The sequence below is a fragment of the Oryx dammah genome, unplaced genomic scaffold (genome assembly GCF_014754425.2).
Source record: "Oryx dammah isolate SB20612 unplaced genomic scaffold, SCBI_Odam_1.1 HiC_scaffold_1, whole genome shotgun sequence".
NCBI lineage: Eukaryota > Metazoa > Chordata > Mammalia > Artiodactyla > Bovidae > Oryx > Oryx dammah.
The window spans coordinates 76,691,081-76,716,398 of NW_024070185.1; the positions used below are offsets into that span (position 1 = coordinate 76,691,081).

Below are 25,318 nucleotides of genomic sequence, written 5' to 3' on the forward strand. Positions count from 1 at the left end.
CCCCAAACTCAGCAAGCTGCACATACCCAGCAATTTAAAACTTCTTATTAATATTATAAGACATCTTTTCAAGTCCTCCTGTGAATTTCTCACATGCTGTGATATGCCCCCGATTCTTCTTCTGTCTGTCTTTTCTCAGTGTTTCTTCCACGTGCACAGACACACAACGAGACATCCATGATATGCACAGACAGGCTGCTGTCAAATTATATAGACATTCATCGTCTCCCCCGAGAGCTTTCCCCTTCCCGACTTTGCTGTGCTCCATTAGATCAAAATGTTCATAGAAAAATGGCTGAAACTCTGCAACCTTGCTAGCTGGATCAATCTTCCAGGATTTGGAACATCAATAATGAAACAAACAGCACTTGAATTAACATGCCACTTGATAAATTGTTGAGGTTTATATGTTGTTCAGATTTGTCAACAGTGACCTTCTGGCAAAGTGAAAAGGCTTTTGAAAAATAACCTCTAGTGCTTTATACCGTTTCTGTGCTCAAAAAATTTCCCTCCAGACAGAGAGCCTGTTCCCTTAGGATCTGTTACCTCGGAGTTGGGGATTTTACTTAGCAAGGTGGGGGAAGGAAAGGGTGTTCTTCGGTGATGGGCGAGAAGCAGAGAGCAAGTCCCTTGGTTGAACTCTTTAAGTAAGGCTCTGCTGTGTACATGGCAGATGCTTCAGAGCCTGAATTCCTGGAGGAATTTCAACATTGTCTTCTAAGTATCAACCTCCTCCAAAATGATTGAATGCTATGGGAATGTGGATTGCCTGCCCTGGGCCAAAAGAGAATCAGAGACAAAGCAACTGGGATCAGTGCGTTTCTAATTGTTGCAGGGAATTCAGAAGCAGATATTACTGGCCTTCTGACAGCATGTGGAGGGTCTGAACATGACAACTCTTGCATTTCTGGGGGTAAATGTGCAGCCTGGAATCTGCTGAGAAATGCCTTCACTGCACTCTTCTCGGGGAGCTGGGGTAATAGCATGCTTTGCTAACCTCGAAGGAGTGGACAGCTGAGCCAGGACTGGAGCGAGGAAGCCCATGGGGGGGAAGGTCTTATCGACAAGATGCAGAAATCTTAGGATAGCACATTTCCATTTTCCACCTCTGGGTTTAAGCTCTAGGTGATAGGGGCCTGTCAGAAAGCAAATCATAAAACAGGAATAGTTAAGAATATTAGCAAGAACTTGTCTGTATAGCAATTCTTGGCAGAATTTCCACTGTTTACAAACAGCAGTGAGCTAGGCTCAAGATGAGCACAACCAGTGAACTTCCCTTGGCTTTGAGTGTTTGGTGGCTTCTAAATTGGCTGTGTGAGAACTTGCTTGCAGAAGTAAGCCAGAGTGTATCATTAAAGGCAACTTAAATACACATCCCCTTGAGAGAATGCTTTTTAAAATTACCTATAATAGCAGTTGGCTGCCTCTTACATAGTTTAAGACAGCTAGCTGGGGAATGTCCAGTTGTTATCCCTCCAAACAGTGATAATCCCCATATAAGAGAGAAAATGGATTTGGGGGGTTGGGGATGGATTACTGTGATATTTCAGAGGGTATTCAAAAATGTATGATATAACAGCTTTTGTTTCTAGAATTGCTGTGCTTCTTACATAAAAAGTTAAATGTGAATGAGAAGGTAGAGATCGGGTGGAGGTGCTGAGACATCCTGGCGGTTGGATGGACACATGTGGCCTTGCTCAGGAAATAGGCATTCAGGCTTTCATTTCCCTACCACACATTTGTCTTGGCTGCACATTGGATTTTGTCTTCTCTTTGTCTTTCCTCCATATCCTTTTCTTCCTATAATTCTCTTAGCTTATTATAGTAGCCCTGGCCACTGGGAGCCTTCTTTGGGACCTTGAAGCTATTCAACATACTACAGAAACACATGTACTATATGTCTAGGGGACTTTGTCTACTTTTCTTGTAGGGTGTGTCTATCAGGAGCTCCTGAGATCTTAATTGTTATGAAGTTTTTAATGAATGTAGACCTTTATCTTTGGAAATGTGTTTTGGTTGCAAACATTATGGGTTTAGTGGTCAATGGATGAATTGTTTACATAAGACACAGTAGACTGTATTTATAGGCATATACATTCTGAGATTTTGGACTGTGAAGTTCAAATCTGGTATGAAAAAATGTTATGCTTATTGTTTTAATATAAAGATATCCATGTAATTGCTTTACAAATAATATAGCTAAAGGCAAAGCACAGAATATTGCTATTGGATTGATTCATTATTGCTATGAAGGTATCTTGTAGGCAAAAATGGTGTAGTCTCTGAAAAAAGTGAACATAGTAACAGGACAGTCCAATGCAATTTTTGTTGACCAGTTGTAAGTTTTTTTAGTAATTCATACATATGAAGCAAATTTTCATCAGAAGTTTCATTCAAAGCCTAATAAAGTAACAAAAAGATATCATTTTGCACATTTTACACATGTAAGTGGATGTAGAGGTACAAAAAGGTAAGTGATTTGTCCAAAGAGTGGAGAAAGGATTGATCTTTGAACTCATAGGTCATCTTTCAGTACACTGTACAACAGGAATCCTAGATTCATGCTGGGAATTTCAATGAGTGTTCTAAAGATTTTCAGAGAACAGAGAGGAAAGCTGCATATCAAACTACAGGAGAAGGAAGTAGAGAAATTGAAACCCTGATACATTGCTGGTGAGGATATAAAATATGGAAAACAGTTTGGCAGTTCCTCAAAAGGTTAACCATAAAGCTACTGTGCGTGCATGCTTAGTCTCTCAGTAATGTCCAATGCTTTGCAACCCCATGGACTGCAGCCTGCCAGGCTCCTCTGTCCATGGGGATTCTCTAGGCAAGAATACTGAAGTGGGTTGCCATGACCCAGCAATTCCACCCAAGAGAAATGAAAAATATGTCCACACAAAAACTTGCACGTGAATGCTCATAGCCACATTATTCATAATAGCCAAAATTTTGAATAACCCAAATATCAATCAATTGAATTGATCAACAAAAATGTGACATATCCATACAATAGAATTTTGTCTATAAAAAGGAATAAAGTAATGATGCATGTTATAATGTGAATCAACTTTTAAAATGTTACACTAAATGAAAGAAGCTGGTCCCCAAACATCACATCTTATATGATCTCATTTATATGAAGTATCCACAATAGGTAAATCTATATAGATACAAAGTAAATTCATTATTGCCTAGGACTGGAAGTGGGGAGAATGGGGAGTGACTGCTAACTGAAATGATAATTGTACTGATGGTTTTACAACTCTTTGGATATGTTAAAGCCTATTGGATTGTATACTTTAAATGTGTGAATTATATATATATATATATATGTATGTATGTATGTATGTATGTATATATATATATAAATTATAGCTCAACAAAACCATGAAGAATTATAGGAGAATATATGTTTTTCCAACTTTAGGCCCAGCCTCAGTTATCAGCAATGATGATGACTCTGCCAGCCCACTCCATCACATCTCCAATGGGAGTAACACCCCGTCGTCTTCAGAGGGTGGCCCTGATGCTGTCATTATTGGAATGACCAAGATTCCTGTCATTGAAAATCCCCAGTACTTTGGCATTACCAACAGTCAGCTCAAGCCAGACACATGTAAGTACAGCTGTTTATACTTACTGGCCCATTTGCTTCATAGCTGTATCTAGCAGCATGTTTATCAGAGTCCCTGACAAGGATGATTGAGGGGAGGGTGAAGTGAAATGTCTTAAGGATTCTTGAGGCTTTGAGCCCATGGAACAGATCATTTAGTTTGTTGATTATGACATTCTTAGGGTGTGTCTCCTGCTGGGATGGGAACTGTGGGCAGAACTGACTTCTCTTGGGATCCATTTTCCAAAACCATTTGTCAACATGAACTTGGAATCAGGCATGCTTATCTTGAAAAAGATAGAGACAGAAACCAGAAGTGTCATAAGATAAGCAATTGGTGGGATTCAAATTTGGTTTATTGAAAGTCTTTAAAATAACACACCAATGGTTGTCAGGAATGTTCTGTGTTGCACACAGGTGGTATCAATTTAAGTAGTTCTGTTTTTTTTGTTCAGTCTTAGTTCTTATCGTGAGACTTACTGTGATATCACAATAACAAAGGGACTTCACAACAGGTGTGCCTACACTGAATTATGTTTCTCAGAACCAGATGAACCCATTAGCCTCTACTGGGGAACTTAAATCTTTCTTGGAGACTCTATCCTATTTTCTGAGCCACTGCTCAAATATAAAGAATGCAAGGACAAAGCCGGAAGGACAACAAGAAATAAAACCACAGTGAACAAACAGGCTTATGTCATTGGAACTATAGGCCTTCCCTTAAACATGAATAAGGGACTCTGAGGGTCAGACTGTCAGGTGGCTAAGGCCTCCTGGGTTCCCTGGCACTGACAAGTAGGCATCTTTTTTTCTGTTTGCATGTTCTTACCCCATCTTACTCTTCTCCTGCTCCTACCTGTCTCAGGTAAGGTAGGACTATTTCAAGCTTAGATTTTGGGGACTGACTTTCCACTGAGAACTCTCATGGATAAGGGGATTTAGCAGTGAGTATTTTTAAAATATCAACAAATATCTGTAATTTCCTTCTATTCATTCAAATTTATCCTGAGGTATGTTTAATAATGGATTTGAATTTGAATTTAATCACTAAGAAGAAGAGTATTATCTTGTAATATGTGAGACCCCACCACAGATTTCAGTTGAATTTGTAATATGACAAGATAAATAGAATAGCATATATGAAGAATACTGAGCTCCTTGGAATAAAAGGTATTATTTGAAATCATGATATTATTAATTCTAATATTATAATTATGGTATAAACAAGATGTGTGGAGGCCTTGCTTACAATGTGCATTCTTTGTTGAGATAAGCATCCCCCAACAGTTCTTGAAATGCCCTGCATGCATAACAGTGAAATAATAAAGCGATGCAAGACACGGTAATGAGAGAATCTGTCATCATTTTGATTGTCATCACTAGGAACAGGGTATTTTGACCCCCCCATCACCACTACCAGTACCAGGCTGAATGATATACTTCAGTTAACCAGAGGCTACATTATAATTGAGGTTGACTAAAATTAAACTGTACTCAAAAATTTGCTTTTGTCAATGGAGAAAAGTAAAGCTGAATAATCAAGTGGGTATCATTAGTCCAATAAGTCCAATAAGAGTAAATGAACCAGTGATCAAGGAAAGAAACAAACATATGCTATAGAATCAAATAGGCTAGATGGCTTCTGAGTTTGTGGTTCTTTCTAAATGTGCTTTCTTTCCTTCAAAATCCCACAAGAAAATTTCTAAAGGTTATTTCCTTAGTCTAGCATCCATGAAGGTTTTTATAAGGGTTTTTGATTAGACGTTTTGGTAATTTTAAAGGAGTTTTGGTTTTATGGCTCAACCACTCTATGCCACTCCCATTTGGAAGGAATTAGAAGAGAGTTGAGGAGACTGGCAGCTTCCCTTCAGCTTCTGTCCTCTACCAGAGGGCTCCAGACCATTGGTTTTCCATTATAAACTCTAGTCCTTCACTCAACCATCCTGACTGGTTCAGTGTTCTCAATCACTTAGCATCTTATACTAGCAGAAATTTTCTTTCTTTCAAGCATCAAGCCATATGCTCTTTCATGATTTTAAGAACACTTAAAATAACACATCTTCCATAAATTCTTTTTCAAAGAAATGGGAATGAAGAAGCAATTTACTTCTCTTCTCTCTTTACCTTTTCTTAAATGTCATTCTTTACCCCATATTTTTTTTTCCTTTATCTTCAGTGTGTCTGATGCCTTTTGTGAAGCCCTAGGTGTTACCACTCTGGTATATGTTTCTGTAGTCTTGATTAAAACCAGGTTAGATTGTAAGCTCCTAGAGAGCAGAAATTATACCCATTGAACTACTTCAAGATAGCATGGGACACTATTGGTCTCTGATGTGGGCCAGATGTTGACCAGATATGGCTATATATTACTGAAATATTAATTACTAACAGACTTGTAACAAGTGTAATGACCTTCACATTGAACGTTTTTCACTGGGTCTATTCTTATTAAACTTACCAACATAGATTTTTAAATGTTGGATGAATTTTTTACATATTAACCAGTTTAAGTAGATTTAGACAACATTTTAGCAGAAATAAGCCTTTAACAAAGAATCTTTTCTTTGAGGATCCTAATTGTAGTCATTCAGAAATTAAAATATTCAAAATGCCTAGATCTGACATACAGAAGGAGAGGGATTTGTCACTATAGGCCCATGAAATTTTGGTAGCTTAGCTTTCAGTTAACTTATTCCCTTCAAATGTTTTTTCAGCTAACCTTTAAAGAAGGGCTCTTCCAAGAAATTGGATAGGTTACATCTGAAAAACAAATTTAAGAAGCTCTCAGAAAAAGTGTGGAACTTTCTTCATGTGCTTAAAGCAAAATATCACATGAAACATACAGTCTTTGATGGACCCATCAGAGGCTTGGGTCACAAACCAGCACATTTACTTCTCTTTCCTAAAGCTTCCTGCTATTCAAAGATGATGGCTTTAGAATACATGCATGATCTTACAAACAGAGATCCCATCATACTTCATTGAATTATAAGAATCTAATGTGGAAAGTGAAGTTCAATTCATCACATATTTATTGACTACCCACAATACTCCTACAATATTAAGAATTGGAAATTGGGTGATAATGATGGCTTGTTCCTTGCCCACAGGGAGTCTCCTTGGGGAGGCCAGTGTTGAAAGACATTGTGTAATTACAAGGCACAAGGTTAGGATTGCTTAGGGCAAGCATCCTAAACCCCAGTGACTTGTAGGGTCAATATGAGAAACAGGCTGGATCAGAAAGATGACATGGTGTGGTGAAGATCATGATGGAACATGGGCCTGGTATTACCAGATATTCCAAATGTTCCAGAGAGAGCAGGTTTTTTTTTTTGTTTTTGTTTTTTATGTGAGTTCTCCAAGATATAAAACAATGAGTGGAACCAACAAAATACATCAGCACAAATCATATTTGGTCCACCATACACCAACTGTTTATGACTTTAAATATCAATGAATACAAACAGTTGATTTTACAGACAGTGCTCAGAAGTAGCTTGTCCAAAGTGACACAGCCTCCCTGCTTGTGTAACTTAAGTGAACCAAAAATCATGATTAAGCCATATTTCTTTAAATGTTGTGTAAGATTATTTGAGTGAAGGCTGATGCTAATTTATATCCCCCAAAGTACTTTTTCACTCTCAGGAGCTATGAGAGGTTTTCAAAGTCTAGAGGTGGTTTGCAGGATTTTAGAACAATCTGAACAAGGCTGAATTGCTCCCGAGCACTTTCCAATAGCAAGTCTGTCTACTTTATTGCAGGGCCCAGAGGTTCCCCCAAGACCGCCTGATAATAATTTGGTATTTGGAGGCTCCTGTGTCACTGCAGGAACTAAAGGAGGCTAAATCCATGCCTGATGGAGGAGAAGAGTTCTATGGTTATCTGCAAATTCTGGCCAGACAACATCTTGACGTCACTCCTTAGCTTCCAAAACCTAGCCAAGCAAGAAGTTGCCTTCCCAAGAGAAAGCAGTGTGCTCTAATGACTAAGCCCTCAGAGTGCTATGCCACTTTAACTATAGACCCATCTCCTCGATCAATCAGGATGGCAAGATGGAGCTGAGGAGCTCAGCGACATCAAGGCTGCAGTTGGTCTTTAATTCAACTAGTCTGTGTAGACGTGTCTGAAAACCATGTCATCTGACCACACGGGGTTGTTTCCTAGTAGGACTGACCAAGTTGGCTCAAGGGCAGCTCTGCTACTGTCCTCTCTCCTTGTCTTCTAAGAACATTTTTGACAGGGTACAATGGAAATACAACTTCTGAACTGGAAAAAAAAAAAGAAAGAAAGAAAACCCACTCTAACCAACAATACCCCTGAATCATCAATCTTGGGTTCTTTTGAAGGGTGGGAATGCGTTATAGCTTCCCCTTCAGGAAAGGCATAGGCATAGACTTGTCATCTCTAGAATTGTGTCTTTCCTAGAGCAGCCTTATAAATTAGCTAGAATCCTAGGTGGAGGGTCTACATTAAATGAGAATTGTCTCTAAATATGTACTGTATGTGTTTGTTCTTACAGCGCATGCCCTCTATGTGTATCTGGGGCTAGTAACTAACTCTCTGCGGAAGATGCAGATAAGGAATTCTGACTTTTCCCCATTTTGATTTCATTTCCAATGAAATGGACATTGATTGATTTCCTGCAGAGTACACCATGCTCCTCTAACTATTATAGTTTGTGTGTGTGTATATGTTTGTGTGTGTGTGTTCCCACTGGTTACTTGCTTATTAGGTAACTATGTAGATAAGCACAGATTCATAGACCAGCAAAGACTAAGGAAATAAAACATAATAAAGGAATGGAGTGTTTTAACAGTAGTTGAAAAGATCATGCAGGGCACCCCTGTTGATCCTCTTAGCTGCCATACCTACACTGTCATTGTGTTACCAGTCAGGGGAGGTAATAGAAGTGGTATTTTTCACAGAACTGCAGAGGTTTTGAACATATTTGTAACATTACTTTGAGTACACCTGAGCAAAAGTTCTGAAGTATATCCAAGACCCCAGGAGCTTGTCAGATCAAGGGTTGAGAGTTATTGGAGGTTATCTTCAAACTTCAGTGCAATCTGTGCCCATGGTCCATTTTGATGGTCCATTTGATAGGGTTTAAAAACAGGCAGAAACAATTGCTTTAGCACTTTCTTATGTCCTTTGCCTGCTAATTTTGTCTTTCAAAAGTACGTTTGCTTCTAAGTATTTAATTGGCCAAAAGATAGCTGCTTTGGGAACTGTTTATATCCCTTTGAAGGCTATGGCCTGCACTTTAAAAATAACCTAGGTCTATTTTGCCCAGCATGAGTGTTAGGGACGAGAGAATGCAGTTATTTTAGGATCCTTAGAAATTGCTTCATTTATGGCACAGTGGGCTGACAACCCATCTCATGGGGGTCTTCATGGTACACTGCTCATAGACTCTGTAAAGTCCCAATCCAGTTCTGTCTCTTGGTGCCATAGTTTCCCACTGCTAGCTATCACAGCTTGATACTATATTCTCCTTTCAACTCCAGAGGAGATGGTAAAAAGCTATCAAATAATGTTTAAAAAAAGCAACTTGAGTTTCCTTGTAGAAAGGAAATAAATACATGCTGCATAATTATATGTACAATGTAAGACATGTTAAAAACTCCTCTGAGAAGAAAATTCAAGCACATTTACGACTATGTAAAATAAGAGACTTCATTCTATTAGCATTTGACCCCTGGGTGATATGACTTGTTATCAAAAAAGAAATATCACCCAATTATAGGATACCAAGACCTCTTAGAGAAAACACTCCATCTTACATTTAATGGCTAAAAAAGGGGAAAAAAAAAACTATTATGGATTTAGGTCACAGAGACACTCATAGTGATATTCTGATTTTACTTCCACGTCATTGGTCAATCAAGAGGAAATTATGTACCCTCTCACACACCAGACAGTTCAGTTCAGTTTCACCAAATCATCACTGATGTGCTAGAAGCATCCCAGCAGATGCAGGATTCTACAGTATTTGTTCTGGATATTTTCCAAAGCCAAGCCCAACTGGAGAGGGATACCAGCAGGATGAATCTCATCAAATGCACCACCATTTTGGTTTCTGGTTGGTCACTCTCACATGTGCCAGCAGACTGGGGACTACAACCAGCTCAGCAAACATACGCAGAGGAGCCTCTTATGTTGCTAGGGAGCTCCTGTAACCCAGATGCTTTGAACACTGAGTGCTCCCTGTGGTTAAGCAGAGATGACAGAAGGGGGGTTTTTCTTGGATGTGATGCTTGCTCATAGCTCAATCCTTCATGGCAGCTAATGTAACAGAGTGCAGGCTTTCTCTTTGTGAAGTGCAGATTTTCTCTGGTCTTAACTAATTCTGCCAGCTAGAGAGGGTAAGCCACCATGGTTGGGCTTCTTCTCAGATTTGTCGTCATGCCAGCTCTCCTTATGAGGTACAGCCATACTGCCCTTCCTTCACTGTGCTGTAGTTTCTTTGTCTGCTCTTTATCATGGCCATTGGTAAGTGTGTGCATGGTAAGTCGCTTCAGTCATGTTAGACTTTTTCAGACCCTATGGACTGTAGCCTGCCAGGCTCCTCTGTCCATGAGATTCTCCAGGCAAGAATACTGCAGTATGTTGCCAGGCCCCCTTCCAGGGGATCTTCCCAACACAGGGGTGGAACCCATGTCTCTTATATCTCCTGCATTGGCAGGCGGATTTTTTACCACTAGCGCCACCTGGGAAGCCCCTTGATAGTGGATATTTCTCCTGAAGTATGTAAGATGAATTTGCTCCACACCATGGACAGGAAAGAATTGGAGAGAGGTCTACTTCTCATTTCAACCTGATAGCCAACCACAAAAGGCAATCTCCCTCTTCGGGCTTAGCCTCTAGGAGTAAAGCAGCCTCCTGAGATGGAGACAGCAGCCCAAAGTGCTCACGGTGCTCGCTGTCTGAGCCCGCTTCCTTTGGCTGAGAGGATGCGATGTATTTCCGAATGCCTGAGCTCCCTCAGGGAGGTAAAAGTTAGAAGGTAGGATTTGTGGTCCAAAGGAGAAGTACATGTCAGTATAACAGTAACTGTACCCCGCCCCGCCACCAACCAGGGTTGTGGAGGTTCTTTTAAAACAAGACAGTCTTGGGCAAATTATATTGGATTGATCTCCCTAGTTGGCTTACCTCTGATGATTGATTTCTGCTAGTAAGACAGAATTAAGTCTTCATTCACCAAAATGCCTTCAGAGTCCCTAAAATGCAATTCTTTAAAAATAAATACTATAGGTTATAGAAGGAAATTTGGAAAACATAAGAAACAAAGATGGAATAAAAACTTACCTACAATTCTAACAGAGATAACTACTGATAATGTCATTTGGATATCACACTTTGTCATCTTGTGGCTGTCGTTTTAACCTCCAATGATATAAAGTCTAACCACTTGAACGCTGGCCTTTGTTTGTACTGGGCTTTGTTCATATCTCTGCGGTCATGGGTTGTCTTGGGTGAATTGTGTTGGAAAGTCTGTAGGAAGCTTGCTGGGTGTATTATTGTTGGTGTCAGATCTTCTATTTGCTTGGTTATACATAGGAGTATCACCTGATATGAAGAGCTCACTCACTGGAAAAGACCCTGCTGCTGGGAAAGACAGAGGGCAGGAGGTGAGGGGGACAGCAGAGGATGAGATGGTTAGATAGTATCACTGACTCGGTAGACATGGATCTGAGCAAAATCCAGAAGATAGTAGAGGAGAGAGGAGCCTGGCATGCTGCAGTCCACAGGGTCACAAAGAGTTGGACATGATTTAGTGACTAAACAACAACAATATAGGAGTTAAGACAGAGGTGGGCTGGGCTGACCTTAGCAGGTCAGGTTTCAAGTGACCCTTAATCCAGAGGAGCTCAGCTTTTACAAGGTGAGTGTTACAGAGGAGACAAACCTTGTGTTGTAGGCTGAGAGGACTTGGGAAGCAGAAGGCTCCCTCATTTGCCAAGGAAGCCTGAGTGCCTCAGTTTAGGATCAGCTCTCTGCCTGACTCCAGATGTAGCTGACTGCTCAACTGGAGCAGATGATCACTTTCTGCCTCCTAGTTCCTCACCCTGGCAGGCTAGCTCCTTTCAGAGAGCCAGGAGTCCTGGATCTGAAAGGGTCAGGCTGGTTACATCTGATTTGCTTTCCACTATGTAGAGATGCCTTTTCTTCTGCCCAGGATTCCTGGGCTGTGCAAGGACCTCTGATAAATTGGAGTCTCCCTTTAGACATCCTGCCTTACCTAAACTTGATGCAGTCAGTGGCCCAGTCATCTCTTCATGAGATTTCCTCATGAGTCTTCTCATGAAAGGCTTCCTCTTCTAATGTCTCAAGCATCAAGGCCTAAGCTGGGGTTCTGTACAGAGGACCTCTATCAACAGTATGACATACTGGAGTGGTTCAAAGTTGGTATTTTGCAGAGTCCTATTAAGGTAGATAGGTTCTAAAAGTAATTCCAGAATACATAGATTCCTATGATATGTAAGAAGTTAGATTTGTTCAGTGTTGAACCAAAGGGGGTGGGGAGCCAAAGAGGAATTCTAGAAAGAAAACAATAAAGTCTAGTTTCTCTATTATTTTCATCAGTTCCTGTACATGCTATGAATATGGGTAGACATCAACATTCTTTTTACCCTGTTGCTATTATTTAGCAAATTTATTTAACCACGCCATTGACCTTCTGGGTGCATTAAAGTGGAACCCAAGTGATTATTAGATAACGATGGCATTTAGACTAAGTGCTATATTCCTAATGTTCCAATAAGTGGTTGATACAGGGGGAACAGGGTACAATGCCACACTATCTAATTATATTAAAAGAGCTGGTCTCCATGTTATGGAATGCCTTCATTACAGGAGATTACATGATATCTCTGCACCACTGAGTGGCCACCCAACATGTTTTCCTGAAAGAAGGATGGATTTTCAGATTCATTTATGCTCTCATGCCTAATACTCATCTCCACCCTTGTTCCTGAAAAGAGTTTGCTTTACAAGTGGGTTGGCCTTTAGTCTGTTGCTAATGAACAGAGAGAAACTGTTACCCAGGGACAAATTCCTACTTTCTATTAATAGAGTACCCGGCCAGCTGGACTAACTGGCCTCAAATTGTCTCTATCCTGGCTTTACTTCCTCTGGCCCATAAATAGAAATTCCTTTGTTCATATCATTCTATCACCCTCCCTCCTTTTCTCTGTGTATGAAGGTTCAGGAACCATGATGCTAATGATGACATTTCATCCTTATCCCTAGTTCAGTTAATGCCAATACCTGATATCCAGAGAAGCAGTTGTGCTTCTGTATCACTCATTAACTCTTATTTAGAGAGGGCCATTTTCTTCTTTCCCAAGTGTTGTCATTTTTAGGATATTTTCCTCTCTCTTAAGAACCTTTATTTTGACTAAAATTTCCTTGTGTACATATAAGATTTTAGTTTGCCTTGAGCCCTACCTAGACCTTTTTTAGCATTGGCCTCCGAAGAGGAAAACTAGGAAGATTTTGATGACCAGGAGCTCTGCCGTAGATTCCCGAACTCCTGGACTTTGAGGAAGTTGATGGCCAAGTAGCAGAGGGAATAACCTTATCACTCACTTCCTGAACCATGTGTCTTCTCTGCATTTGTGTATACTCTCTGCTGTTTCCTGCACATTGAATTCCAAGTTTCAAATTAAAGCAAATCTTAGCCAGGTTGGGGTCTGATCACTGATATGTGAGTATGGTCCTTGGTGTTGACATCCCAGGAGGCCCTCTTTTGTTCTCTTAGAAGAGCTCTGTGTTATCAAGGACCAAGCTTCTGTGTGTGGGCCAAGCTAGGGAGGGGTTGTAGGACTGGGGATGAATCCGTGTCATCCTCATACCTTATGCCCACCTTTGGAAAGAGGGGGCTTGTGTGAATTCACATTTTTGACATTCCCCAAGGAGACACTTCAGCTAAGGGGCACCTAGTCTGAGTGTTAGTGTGGTCTTGTCTTGAAGGTCTTCCTGCTTCCCCACAACAAGCAATGAGCCTCTTACTGCTTGCTGGGCTCCTGCCTGCTGCCTTGCAGTGCTGATCTCAGCAGCTCTGCCCTCTGATGCTGCACCAGGATCTGCGGAGGTGGGATAGGGAGGGGACTCTGCTCATTGCTGCTGCTGCTGCTAAGTCACTTCAGTCATGTCCGACTCTGTGTGACCCCATAGACGGCAGCCCACCAGGCTCCCCCGTCCCTAGGACTCTCCAGGCAAGAACGCTGGAGTGGGTTGCCATTTCCTTCCCCAATGCATGAAAGTGAAAAGTGACAGTGAAGTCGCTCAGTCGTGTCTGACTCTTTGCGACCCAATGGACTGCAGCCCACCAGGCTCCTCCATCCATGGGATTTTCCAGGCAAGAGTACTGGAGTGGGGTGCCATCGCCTTGTTGCTTAACTTTATTTCCCTCTCTTATGTTTGAAGAGTGTAGGCCTGAAACATGATCTGCATTCTTTTACTATGTTCTGAATCTCCAGGGCTTGTCCCGCATATGTATGAATGATAATGGAGCTTGGAAATCTTTACTATAGAGGCTCGTTGATGGAAATGAAATCTGTTGTATTGGAATTTGTGATGTAGTTAATCATTCAGAGCCAAACTCTTATGCCAATAAAGACAAGAGTGTCAGATTTGTGGTGTCCGTTGCCTACTTTTTATCACCAACTAATAATTATTCTTACATAAACTTGAGAATTTAGTTCAGTATTGGGATTCCTAAAAGCACTACCAACAGCATCCTAGAAGTTGTCTCCATTAACTCCCATTTAGCTCCCAAGCAGCTCCTCTGGGCTTTCAAACAGCCCCCACTGCACCCGGCAGAGCCAGCATTAGGGTAATATGGGTGAGGCCCTCAATTAAAGTGCAGAATTTAAAGGAGCACCAAAGAATATCAGCCATCAAGATAAATCACATTTGAATGCAATATTTTAAAAGACAAAAATTAATGAAAAACCTATGAAGCAAATTTCAAAATTTTTAATAGACAGACTTAAGAAATCAGGGATTAGGGTGAGTGCTCCAAATCCAAGGTCAAATCCTGGCTTTAAATTTTTAATATTTTTTCCTTCACAACTGTTTTTTTTAAATGTTTAGTTTTTAAAAACATGGCATTAAGACATTAATTGTAATGCTTTAATATTTTAGTATATTTTATACTAACTATGAATGGAATATAATCTTTAAAAATTGTGAATCATTATATTGTACACCTAAACTTATATGATACTGTTCATCAACTCAATGAAAAAGTGATAATAAATAATGGAGAATAAAAAACATTATTCATGTTAATGACTAAATCTGGGGTATTCCCTTAAATTTTTTGCACAGGGCAAGAATCTCACTCTGCTCACTTTAACTTAGCCCTAGACTCAGACTCCTTCTGGCCAGGATCTTGTGTAAACCTCTGGTCTTTGCAAAATGCCATTTTGTGTACATTAGCTGCTGGGCTGATTAGCTTTCAGGCTTCTCTTCTTTCCTGCATTCCTGACCTAATTGTTCTCCCTCCCTACATCTCATCTGCCTCTGGAGATGCATTCCTCTGAATCAGCCAGCTTCAGCATCCCCAGCACTAACCATCCAGTGCCGTCTGCTGAAATATCTGCACAGACAGGCACTCTCATCTTCTGATGGACTTTTTTTCATATGTGACTCTCCAGAGTGAGGAAATGAACAAGACTGCCAAAAACAGAGAGAGAGAAAAGAAACAAAGAAAGGGAAGGAGAAAGAAAGAAAAGACAGAATGAGAAAGATTCTTTTAAAAAGGCAGAAATGAGAGGAGGGTCAGGAGATCTTCTTAGCAAAATTGAGAATTAATCTAGAAAAAAATTGGATAAAATTTTAAAATAAAAGTGAAATTTAGGTAATAGATATTGTTTCATTTTCCCACATTTGGAATTTTAGTATGAGATTTGATAAATTCGAGATATACCTTTTGAGATTTTAAATACTCCATTTTCATTCAGCCTTTCCCTTAATGCCATGAGCCCCTGTTGTAATGTGTGCATTTTTGATTATCTAAAACAACCAATATCGAATGGCTTTTATGTGCCAGGCCTTACGAGTTGCATTTTCACATAAAAACAAATGAATCCCTGTCAGCGCCACAGGAGAGATATTATTACTCTGTTTAATAGATGAGAAAACTGAGGCTCAGAGAGGCTAGGAGGGGAAATAATGAACCCAAATTATAGTCCTAATGTGGGAGAGTTTCTGTTCAGTCCCCAGTTGGTCTCCTTTAAGTCTGGGGCTCTTTCCAGCTGAGGGTTCCTGCTGACCTTTTCCAAAAATAATGGAGAGCAGTTTTCAAACTCTGCAAGAGGAATTGTACTGTTGGTGTTGTATCATGTGAGCTGATCAAGGTAAGCTGAGTGTGTTAACCTTCAAACACACAGGCAGGGAAGTGCCAGGTGGCAGGTAGTGAGCTTATTGTTAGAGGAGAAAGGAGCCAGTGGTAGACTGACCCCAGGCCCGGTCTCTAATGTAAGGTTAGCAGAGCCCACCGGGGCAGCAGGTAGGTCTTCTTGATGGAGTCATTACCAGAAATAGTAAATACTCATGAATAATAAATAAATAATAATAAACCCTTACTTTTATTTTTTGCTAGTTAAAATCATGTCAAATCCTACTTCCCCCACCCCGTCCATGCATGCATGCATGCTAAGTTGCTTCAGTCATGTTTGACTCTGCAAACCCATGGACTGTAGCCCACCAGGCTCCTCTGTCCACAGGATTTTCCAGGCAAGAATACTGGAGTGGGTTGCCATGTCCTTCTCCAGGGAATCTTCCTGACCCAGGGATCAAACCTGCATCTTTTACATCTCCTGCATTGGCAGAGGGTTCTTTACCACTAGCACCACCTGGGAAGCCTTCTCGTAGCCCAGCCCACTCTAAAAAGTTTGCCTTTTTTTGGTCTTATTTCAGAAAATCCTAGGAAAAGAATCATAGATCATAGATCTTTGACTCTTTCTTGAACACGTTCATTCCTCCAAGATAAGCACATCACTTTTCCTAGGTGAACTTGATATCTGTTTCTCCAAAGACAGAGTTCAGAGTGCCAAGAGTTCGAGGAACCAGTTGAAGTGCACACATTTACTGAGCTTTATAAAGCAATGTTCCAAGTGTCAAAGCACCCCCAGCACCTTCCCAGGTTACCCTGCTCCAGAAAGACCAAGAGGACACAGGCTAATATTGCCTTCGTGATGACCATTCTACAGACAGCCAATTTCAGTGCCAGCCATGTGTGAACATTTTGTAGGGCAGACGAGTCACATTTCTGGTTCACCCTCTATGACTCTTTTTTTTTTTTTTCATTTGCCATGGGAAGATCCATGTTTCCAAATTGCCTGTTCAAAAAGGGTCAAGATTCTTGTAGCTATTTAGCCTGTAAGGAGTCTTTTTAAAAACCATGAATCACTTTGATGAGTGGCATCTTTTTCCATGAGAAGAGCATTCATCAGGACATTCAATAAGGTCAGGGGACATCGAGGAGCTGTTATTTTAAGGCGTCTACTTCACCATGGGTGTATCTGCTCCCACAGATTCGTGTGTATGACCTCATATTTGTCTCCTATTAGGTAGACTAATACATGCTCCCCCAAAACATCACATAGCAACTCTTCACTGTGCATGACGACTGCAGGTGAATGAGAATGGTGAGGTGAGCCAAAATGAATAAATTCTTTCGGACCCACTGTTTACTTTCCTAATTATCTTAAAAAAAAACTTAGAAGAAAATAACATAGCATTGTAAAGCAATTATACTGCAATTAAAAATGAATAAATTTTAAAAAACAACTTAGAAAAGATCATAGTTTGGGGTATGAATTATTCAATTGCCATTCAGAGGCCATCATAACAAATAATGGTACAATCAAACTATTGTTTGTTGGAGATTTCTAAGCCCCCTGAACCTCCGTGCATATGTCAGCACAAACCTTCAAAACTTGGGCAGTCCTTTAACATTTATGGAAGTGCAGCCCAAGAGCGGCTTGGAGAGACTAAAGAGGATGAGACTTCAGAGAAGCAGAGTTGAAATATTTCCAAAGAGAATTTGATGAGTCTTTTGCTTACCCTGGAATAAGCATTGTGTGTATTTTACGTGTATCTCCCATTTGCCAATATGGGAAAGTTTCCTAATGAAATGAAATTAAATAAATCTCTGACTAATAATACTATCTGGAATCTTTAACAAAGAAAACTCTAGGATGGGTGGTATAGGGAGGTGTTGAGGATGCAAGTTCAGATTAGGCTCAGCATGTATAATCATATATTGGATGATTAATGTGTATACTCAGGAAGTCATGTCTCACCCAGGAATTGAGTGGCAGCAGTCACTGAGTGCTATTGAAAATTGCAGATGGAAAGACTTAATGACAATTTTGTAAGTTTTCAACCACAGGCTGTTCAGTGGACACACACGTGCTTTGGCATCTCCAGCTCCTAAAACAGTGTTCAGGACTTTGCATAATGAACATGTGGCGAATAACTGAAGGAACACATGAAGGCATATGTATAATTGTTGTACGTGTAGTTTTGGGGGGAAAATACATCTGTACTTCACCAGGCATCTGACATGGCTAACAAGTTAAATTCCCCTCTGATTCTGTTAGGAGTAGAAGTCAGGCCACATTTTCATTTGAATTCCTGGATTTGGCTACCTTCTCTGGTCTGCACAGAGCTTTTACAGGTCTCTAAAGATGGAAATAATTTCACTCATGATGGATTAAAGCAAAGGAACTGTGATTTGGAAGGTATAGTATGGTGGGATAGTCTTGTCATTCTATGTATAACTTCAGTGTTTCCATGAGAAAATGACTCTAAATAATTAACAAGGAAATGCACTTCGGTAACTAGATTCATTTATGACTTGAGGAGTCCTTACATACTAACAATATACCTGACACAATGACACAGGGAAATAAATAGTTTTTCACAAACATTTTATAAAGTTATCAAAATTTGAGAGTTCCTAAACTCTGCTATTAGAAGAGGAAAAGATTTGGTAGTAATTTGGCAAATTTTTTAATATACATAATAAACCATATGTCAAAATGCCCAAACAGGGTCAGATCAGTACTTCTGTTAATCCTATGCCAAAACAATTAGAAACTAACATTGCTTCAAAAGTTTACTTAGGAAAGTTTGCTAACTCAGTTAATTTTCTTCAGTGAAAATATGCTACTAGAATGAAAAATGATAAGAATGTTAACTGTGGTATAATAGTATTCATAGTATAAGGGATTATTCAGATATTATTTCATTCCTGTCCACAACTTCTTAAGTTTCTTTTAGAATTTCATTTTATGTGATTTGATCTGTACAAAATAATGTGAGAAGAGATAATGGGATTTAAGGAGAGAAATGATTGAATCACCATGTCCCAATAAAAAGTGTTCAAATTGGATTTCACTACATAATGAATTCTGCTTCAACTTACTTTGACATAAATAAGATTGGGTAAGGGAAACCAGAAGTAAATCAAATAAATTAATAAAACTATCAGAGCTGCTTCAGTTTTGTCCCCCCAGACAATGTCTGCTTATTTGTGTAATAAAGCCTGCTCTTATAAATTAAAACCCAGGCATGCCACTTGGTTGAAAGAAAAATTTAAGGAAAAGTTAGTACAATTTTGGGGCCTGATTAGGGTGCCTTCTGGCTTCATCAATATCAATGGTCTCTTTGAAAAGTGAAATCTGAAACCCAGAAGAAGAGGTTCAACTTTCAACTATAATTTAAAATCAAAAACACAAGATTGGAGATAGAAACATGCATGCAATATTGATGATTAGCTGTTCATATTTTCTTAATTATACACATTTACTGAATCCGAGGCAATTTTTTCGTTTTGTCTAGACAGAGACCGTGTCTCCATCAGCATAATATATCATGGTATTTGTGAGTCTTGTGCAAAATTGAATTTGCATCTCTGCCACCACTCACAGGGAGTTCATTATCTTACAGTAAAACCACTGGGAAAAATACAATTTCCAGTGTTTAATAAAACTGTGGTCTTTTCATAACGCTTATGGTGCTTGAGCAATTTGTTAGGCACAATTGATCACAGACACTTAACACTGATTACATGGTGGATAGTGCCAGGAAGGGTGATTTTAAACATTTTCTTTATTTATTATATTTCAGGGCAAATAGGGTATTTTGCAATGACACTATTATTTGTATTTCTCAGAACGAAGTGCCTTCTCAAAATGTTAAACATAAAAACTAATGCCACAAAGCTAAATATGCAGTGCATAAAATATACCCTGGATGTGGTTGAGAGGTAAGGAAACTAATGGGAAAAGCCTCTTGTCTTGCTTCCTAGTTTAGCCAAAGCGAGTGGAAATAAATAGGTCATTGGCTAGCCTGAGATGTGGCCCTGGACTAGCCAGTACTTTATAACTCTCTGAAGTAGACATTACTGTCACCCGTTCAAGCTACTCGATTCAGAAATCTGTGACTCTTTGATCAAAAATTACTAAGCCTTTAAAATATGACCTCACTAATTGAAAACTGAAAGGCCAGAAGCCTGTATTCTGATAATCCCTTAAAAATGAGATTCAAGTGACAAATCATTGGAAAGGTACCGAGCTCTAAATAGTGAGATTGGGCCCTCAAAACAGGATCTCCAGCTATTACACAGCTTTGTGAAGTATAGCTATCACACACGCACAATTTCAGTACCCCTAGATATTTATTATTAAAGATGCAATATAAATGTGAGCCACATTGGTGTTCTTTGTGCTGTAATAAATTGAGTACGTGAAATGAACTTGCAGTAGAAGTTATTTATTTATTTGCTTTTAATAATCTAGAGAAGCACTATGTCATGCACTTATGAAAGCCCTAAGCTGAAAGCGTAAACAAGAGTCAGCTTGGGCAGCTTTAGAAGAAAGAGGCATCAGGAGGACGTATTTCCTGTGAGGTTTTGTAAACCCAGTGTTCAAAATAGTTTTCCAACAGCGATTCTGAAGATGCTCTGCTTCTTTACATTGTTTCTACCAACAGATTATTTAGCCAGAAAGATCACATCTTCAAAGAACTCAGAATACACTGCACATGGGAAAAAGATTTTCATTCTTTAGCTCAATACTGTATGATTTTGTAGATCTTTGTGACTGCTATAAAGAATTTGGTGTGGACTCATTTAATGCAGTTCCCAAACAGAGAACTTTATTTAGACAGAAAGTTAAGGTTAGACTTTATAAGGTTGAAGTTGTATCCCCATATTTTCTTTTTTTTAAGCTTTTCTATATTTTTTATTTTCTAAAAAAGTTTTATTGAAGTGTAGTTGAGTTACAATGTTGTGTTAATTTCTTCTGTACAGCAAAGTGACTCAGTTATATATATATATATATATATATATCCTTTTTCATATTCTTTTCTATTATGGTTTGTCACAGGATATTGAATATAGTTCCCTGTGCTATACAATTGGACCTTGTTGTTTATTCATCCTATATATAATAGTTTGCTTCTGCTAATCCCAAACTTCTATTCCTTCCCTCCCCTAGTTTGGACGTAGGGGATCCATGGTATCTTAGTTTGGACTGTGAATGGGAAGTTGCTTCCCAAGCTTGTGGAGTTGTTGGGCCCCTAATCTCCAAAATATCCCACATTTAATGGTTTGGAGAAATGGAATTGCTACCTGAAAACTACCTAGGCTTGGCATTCAAGTTCAGCCTTAGTTATTATCACTCAAACCTCATGCTTTTGTCATCCTTGGAGCCCTCACTCCAACTTTGGGCCTCAGTGTGTTCCAGGCCAACTTTGCCTCAGTAATGTGTGCACACTATGCCCATTTTCACCATCAGAGGTATCTGAGGCTGGTCACTGGAATCTGGAGCCCCAGTGCTTTTCCCTGAGTGTGATGACTGAGAAGATTCCAATCTGTCTTTCATCTCACCATCTCCCATGACCTTTATCTCAACACCTTCTCCTTGATCTGACCCTTCACCAGCTTGAAACCTGGAAGTTCTCACTTCCAGGTTTTGCTTAATTGGCACTTTCTGGGCCACTGAGTATTTTTCACTGGGTAATATAAAAAGGAGACAGAGTGAGCCAGGAAGCAGATGTCTCTTGGGTGGTGTGAGTCTTTGAGAGTTGGAATTTGAAATCTCTGTCTGAAAGGAACAGTGAATGGGTGTAATTAGTTAGGCTGATGAAGGAGTAAAACCTGGTAAGCAGTTTTTCTTGACTGGCTTAATGAAAAGCATTAGCCATCAGTTTTTGCCTAAACTTACTGAGGGTAAAACGTATGTGGGGTTTGAACAAAAGATTAAGATTCTGTGTGGGTTTGGACGCTCTTCCTGAGAATAAATTTTGCTTGGGCAGAAGGTATGTGGTTCATCAAAGGGGGGAGGGGGGGAAATCAATGACTTGTGTCATTTCTTCACACATTTTATTTTAGGAAAATGGATCATATTTCAGGAAATGGAAGAGGTTCTTGCAAAGGCCGAAACTGGTATTTTGTAACCAAATGTGTGTGTTGCTTTTTTTCTTCTCATCCCCTTAAGCCGGGTGCTTTCCCTAAGTGAGCTTTCAAGGCAAAGGAATTTTTAAGGATTGACTTGAGCTTATCTCCCATCATCCTGCATCCTCCCCTGGTGATGAGAATCTGGCCAACAGCTGCCAAAGACCTAGAGACCTATTCATCATCAAGTGACTAGCATGAAATTAAGTGCCCCCCCCCCTCCCCCTTGAGGAGCTGTTTTCCTGCTGCCAAAGGAATTAAAAAATGATACTCTAGCATCTTTAATGACAGCTGGTAAAGCCTTCGAGTCAAATTATTTGAGGTTCAGGAAGAAAATGATTTGATACCCAAAAACAAAAATGGCAGCCTCCCTGCATCTTGACTGTAGGCTATTCTGGAGCGTTCTTTTCATGGCCAGACCAAATATATCAGTGATGTAAAAGCTGGAGTCCTGTTTGTGGCCCCAGATGCTGTTTCTCTTTCTGGCTGTTGATAGTCACCGCCTCTTAGGACGTTAGGTAACCATCTCCAGCAAGATGGCAGTGTCCATTCTTAGCTTTGCTTTGTTATCTAGATTTCAGCTTTCTGGCTTGGACCCCCAGTAGAAAAATCTCTTACATTGGGATTAGACAAAAGGATTGAGTTTATACGTTTTTCTTTCCTTAAGGGAAAGATTATTTATTAGTGTTACTGGAGATTGCAAATTATTTTCTTGATATAATGGGGAAAAAGAAGGACACATGATCTTGTTTTGTGTCCTGTTTGCTTAAGATTCAAATTAATTTTACAAGAAGTGACAAAACCCATTTTTTAAGGTACATGGCTTCTTGACAAACCACAGAGTAGAACAGAAAACAAAATAAATTCTGCCTCATTAATTTCCAAGTAGTTAACAAGGCAAACTAAAGTCAGCCAGTGCAAAGAAAGAAGAAGAAAATGTTATTCTTGGGTTTAGATGTTAGAGAGGGACTTAACCAGTTCTGGAAAGGGGGGAGGAAAGGAAATTTTTTGAGACTTACCATGAACTGTTTCCACATACGTTATCTCAGATAAAGTTCACATTCAGGCAATTTCTTATGGATAAGAAGAATGAGACTTGGATAGTTTAAGTAAGACTTGAGGTCTCAGGAGAAACTGGCAGAGAAAAGGGGAAAACCCAGCTTCTCCCACCTCAGAGCACCTGAAGACTTCTGTCTCCACCACTCATCACAAGCACCTGGGCACTGACCCTAGAGAAATTCCTAAGGGGTGGGGCTTGATCCATAGAGTGTCACGCACTCTGAAATTGACCTGACCCCAGACGTCCAAGCATAATAGTAGAAGATTGAGTCGATTATCAGGACAAATCATGGGTTACAAAATCTACTTTGGTTGAAATCCTTGCAAAGGTCAGCCTTTATCTGTTAGTTAATTGCCTCATGGATGAACTTTCTTCATTTGTAATCACTGAGAGTAATGACTTTTTAAAAATACATCTTTAAATAATTTTTTCCCTTCATGTCATTCTAAAATATCCTCAATGCTTTTAACAGTTCAGTTCAGTTGCTCAGTCATGTCTGACTCTTTGCGACCCCATGAATTGCAGCACACCAGGCCTCCCTGTCCATCACCAACTTGCAGAGTTCACTCAAACTCATGTCCATTGAGTCAGTGATGCCATCCAGCCATCTCATCTGCTGTCGTCCCCTTCTCCTCCTGCTGCCAATCCCTCCAAGCATCAGAGTCTTCTCCAATGAGTCAAGTCTTAGCATTAGGTGGCCAAAGTATTGGAGTTTAAGCTTTAGTATCATTCCTTCCAAAGAACACCCAGGACTGATCTCCTTTAGAATGGACTGGTTGGATTTCCTTGCAGTCCAAGGGACTCTCAAGAGTCTTCTCCAACACCACAGTTCAAAAGCATCAATTCTTCGGCACTCAGCTTTCTTCACAGTCCAACACTCACATCCATACATGACCACTGGAAAAACCATACCCTTGACTAGATGGACCTTTGTTGGCAAAGTAATGTCTCTGCTTTTCAATTTGCTATCTAGGTTGGTCATAACTTTCCTTCCAAGGAGTAAGCGTCTTTTAATTTCATGGCTGCAGTCACCATCTGCAGTGATTTTGGAGCCCCAAAAAATAAAGTCTGACATTGTTTCCACTGTATCCCCATCTATTTCCCATGAAGTGATGGGACCAGATGCTATGATCTTTGTTTTCTGAATGTTGAGTTTTAAGCCAACTTTTTCACTCTCCTCTTTCACTTTCATCAAGAGGCTCTTTAGTTCTTCTTCACTTTCTGCCATAAGGGTGGTGTCCTCTGCATATCTGAGGTTATTGACATATTTCCCGGCAATCTTGATTCCAGCTTGTGTTTCTTCCAGCCCAGCATTTCTCATAATGTACTCTGCATAGAAGTTAAATAAGCAGGGTGACAATATACAGCCTTGACATACTCCTTTTCCTATTTGGAACCAGTCTGTTCCATGTCCAGTTCTAACTGTTGCTTCCTGACCTGCATACAGGTTTCTCAAGAGGCAGGTCAGGTGGTCTGGTATTCCCATCTCAACCCCCCAAATTTTTGTATTTTGAATTTCTACATAGCTTTAACATATCATTGGGGCATAGTCTAAAGGTGTCACTTTTTCAGCCATTGCCCAGAGGAAACAACTGTCCTTACAACACCATCCTTATTCCTAGTATGGAGATAGTGGCATCAGACAGATTGAGGCTTTAATCCTGGCCCCACACAGTTGCTCTTGTGCGATCTTGGGCACATCACATAGTCATAATAAACCTCAGTTTCCACTCTGTAAAATGGTATTAACTACACAATAAAAAATACTCATAGCTACTGCCTTGGGTTATTTATTAAGAGCCAGCTGCTATTCTAAGTACTTTGTCAACATCATCGCAATATGCACAAAATGTAGATAATAATATCCACCTGCTCTGGTTCACCAAATAACCTTCACTGATTGTGTAGGCTCATTGTGGTCAATAGAGGTTCTCCTGTGTCTCCCATTCTTTTCGTCCTCAATTTGGGTCACTTGAGGTTCCCATTTCTCAGGCTCCGACCATGTGCTCTGCATAGGGTCCAAGGCTGTGACTGATCGGTGCTAATGACTATGAACCCTACTGTCCTTATGTGATGGGTCCTGACCTGGGCAAGGGCTTCTAATTCAGAGATTTAATGTGGCTGGGAGATGTTAAGGGTCTTGCTATGAAGGGGCCATCTGATG

At 39.9% G+C, this 25,318-nt stretch overlaps 1 protein-coding gene across 4 annotated transcripts in view; it reads left to right on the forward strand.

Moving 5' to 3' along the window:
- NTRK2 (neurotrophic receptor tyrosine kinase 2) overlaps positions 1-25,318 on the forward strand; it is a 396,903-nt gene that overhangs the window by 223,370 nt on the left and 148,215 nt on the right. For 2 of the 4 annotated variants that reach the window (XM_040244746.1, XM_040244750.1), the window contains 2 exons: positions 3,431-3,619; positions 7,378-9,418. In XM_040244746.1, the coding sequence (XP_040100680.1) occupies positions 3,431-3,619; positions 7,378-7,406 (218 nt within the window). In that variant the 3' untranslated portion in view covers positions 7,407-9,418. Of the gene's footprint in view, positions 1-3,430; positions 3,620-7,377; positions 9,419-25,318 lie in introns of those variants that run through there. The other 2 variants (XM_040244728.1, XM_040244738.1) reach the window with 1 other exon arrangement.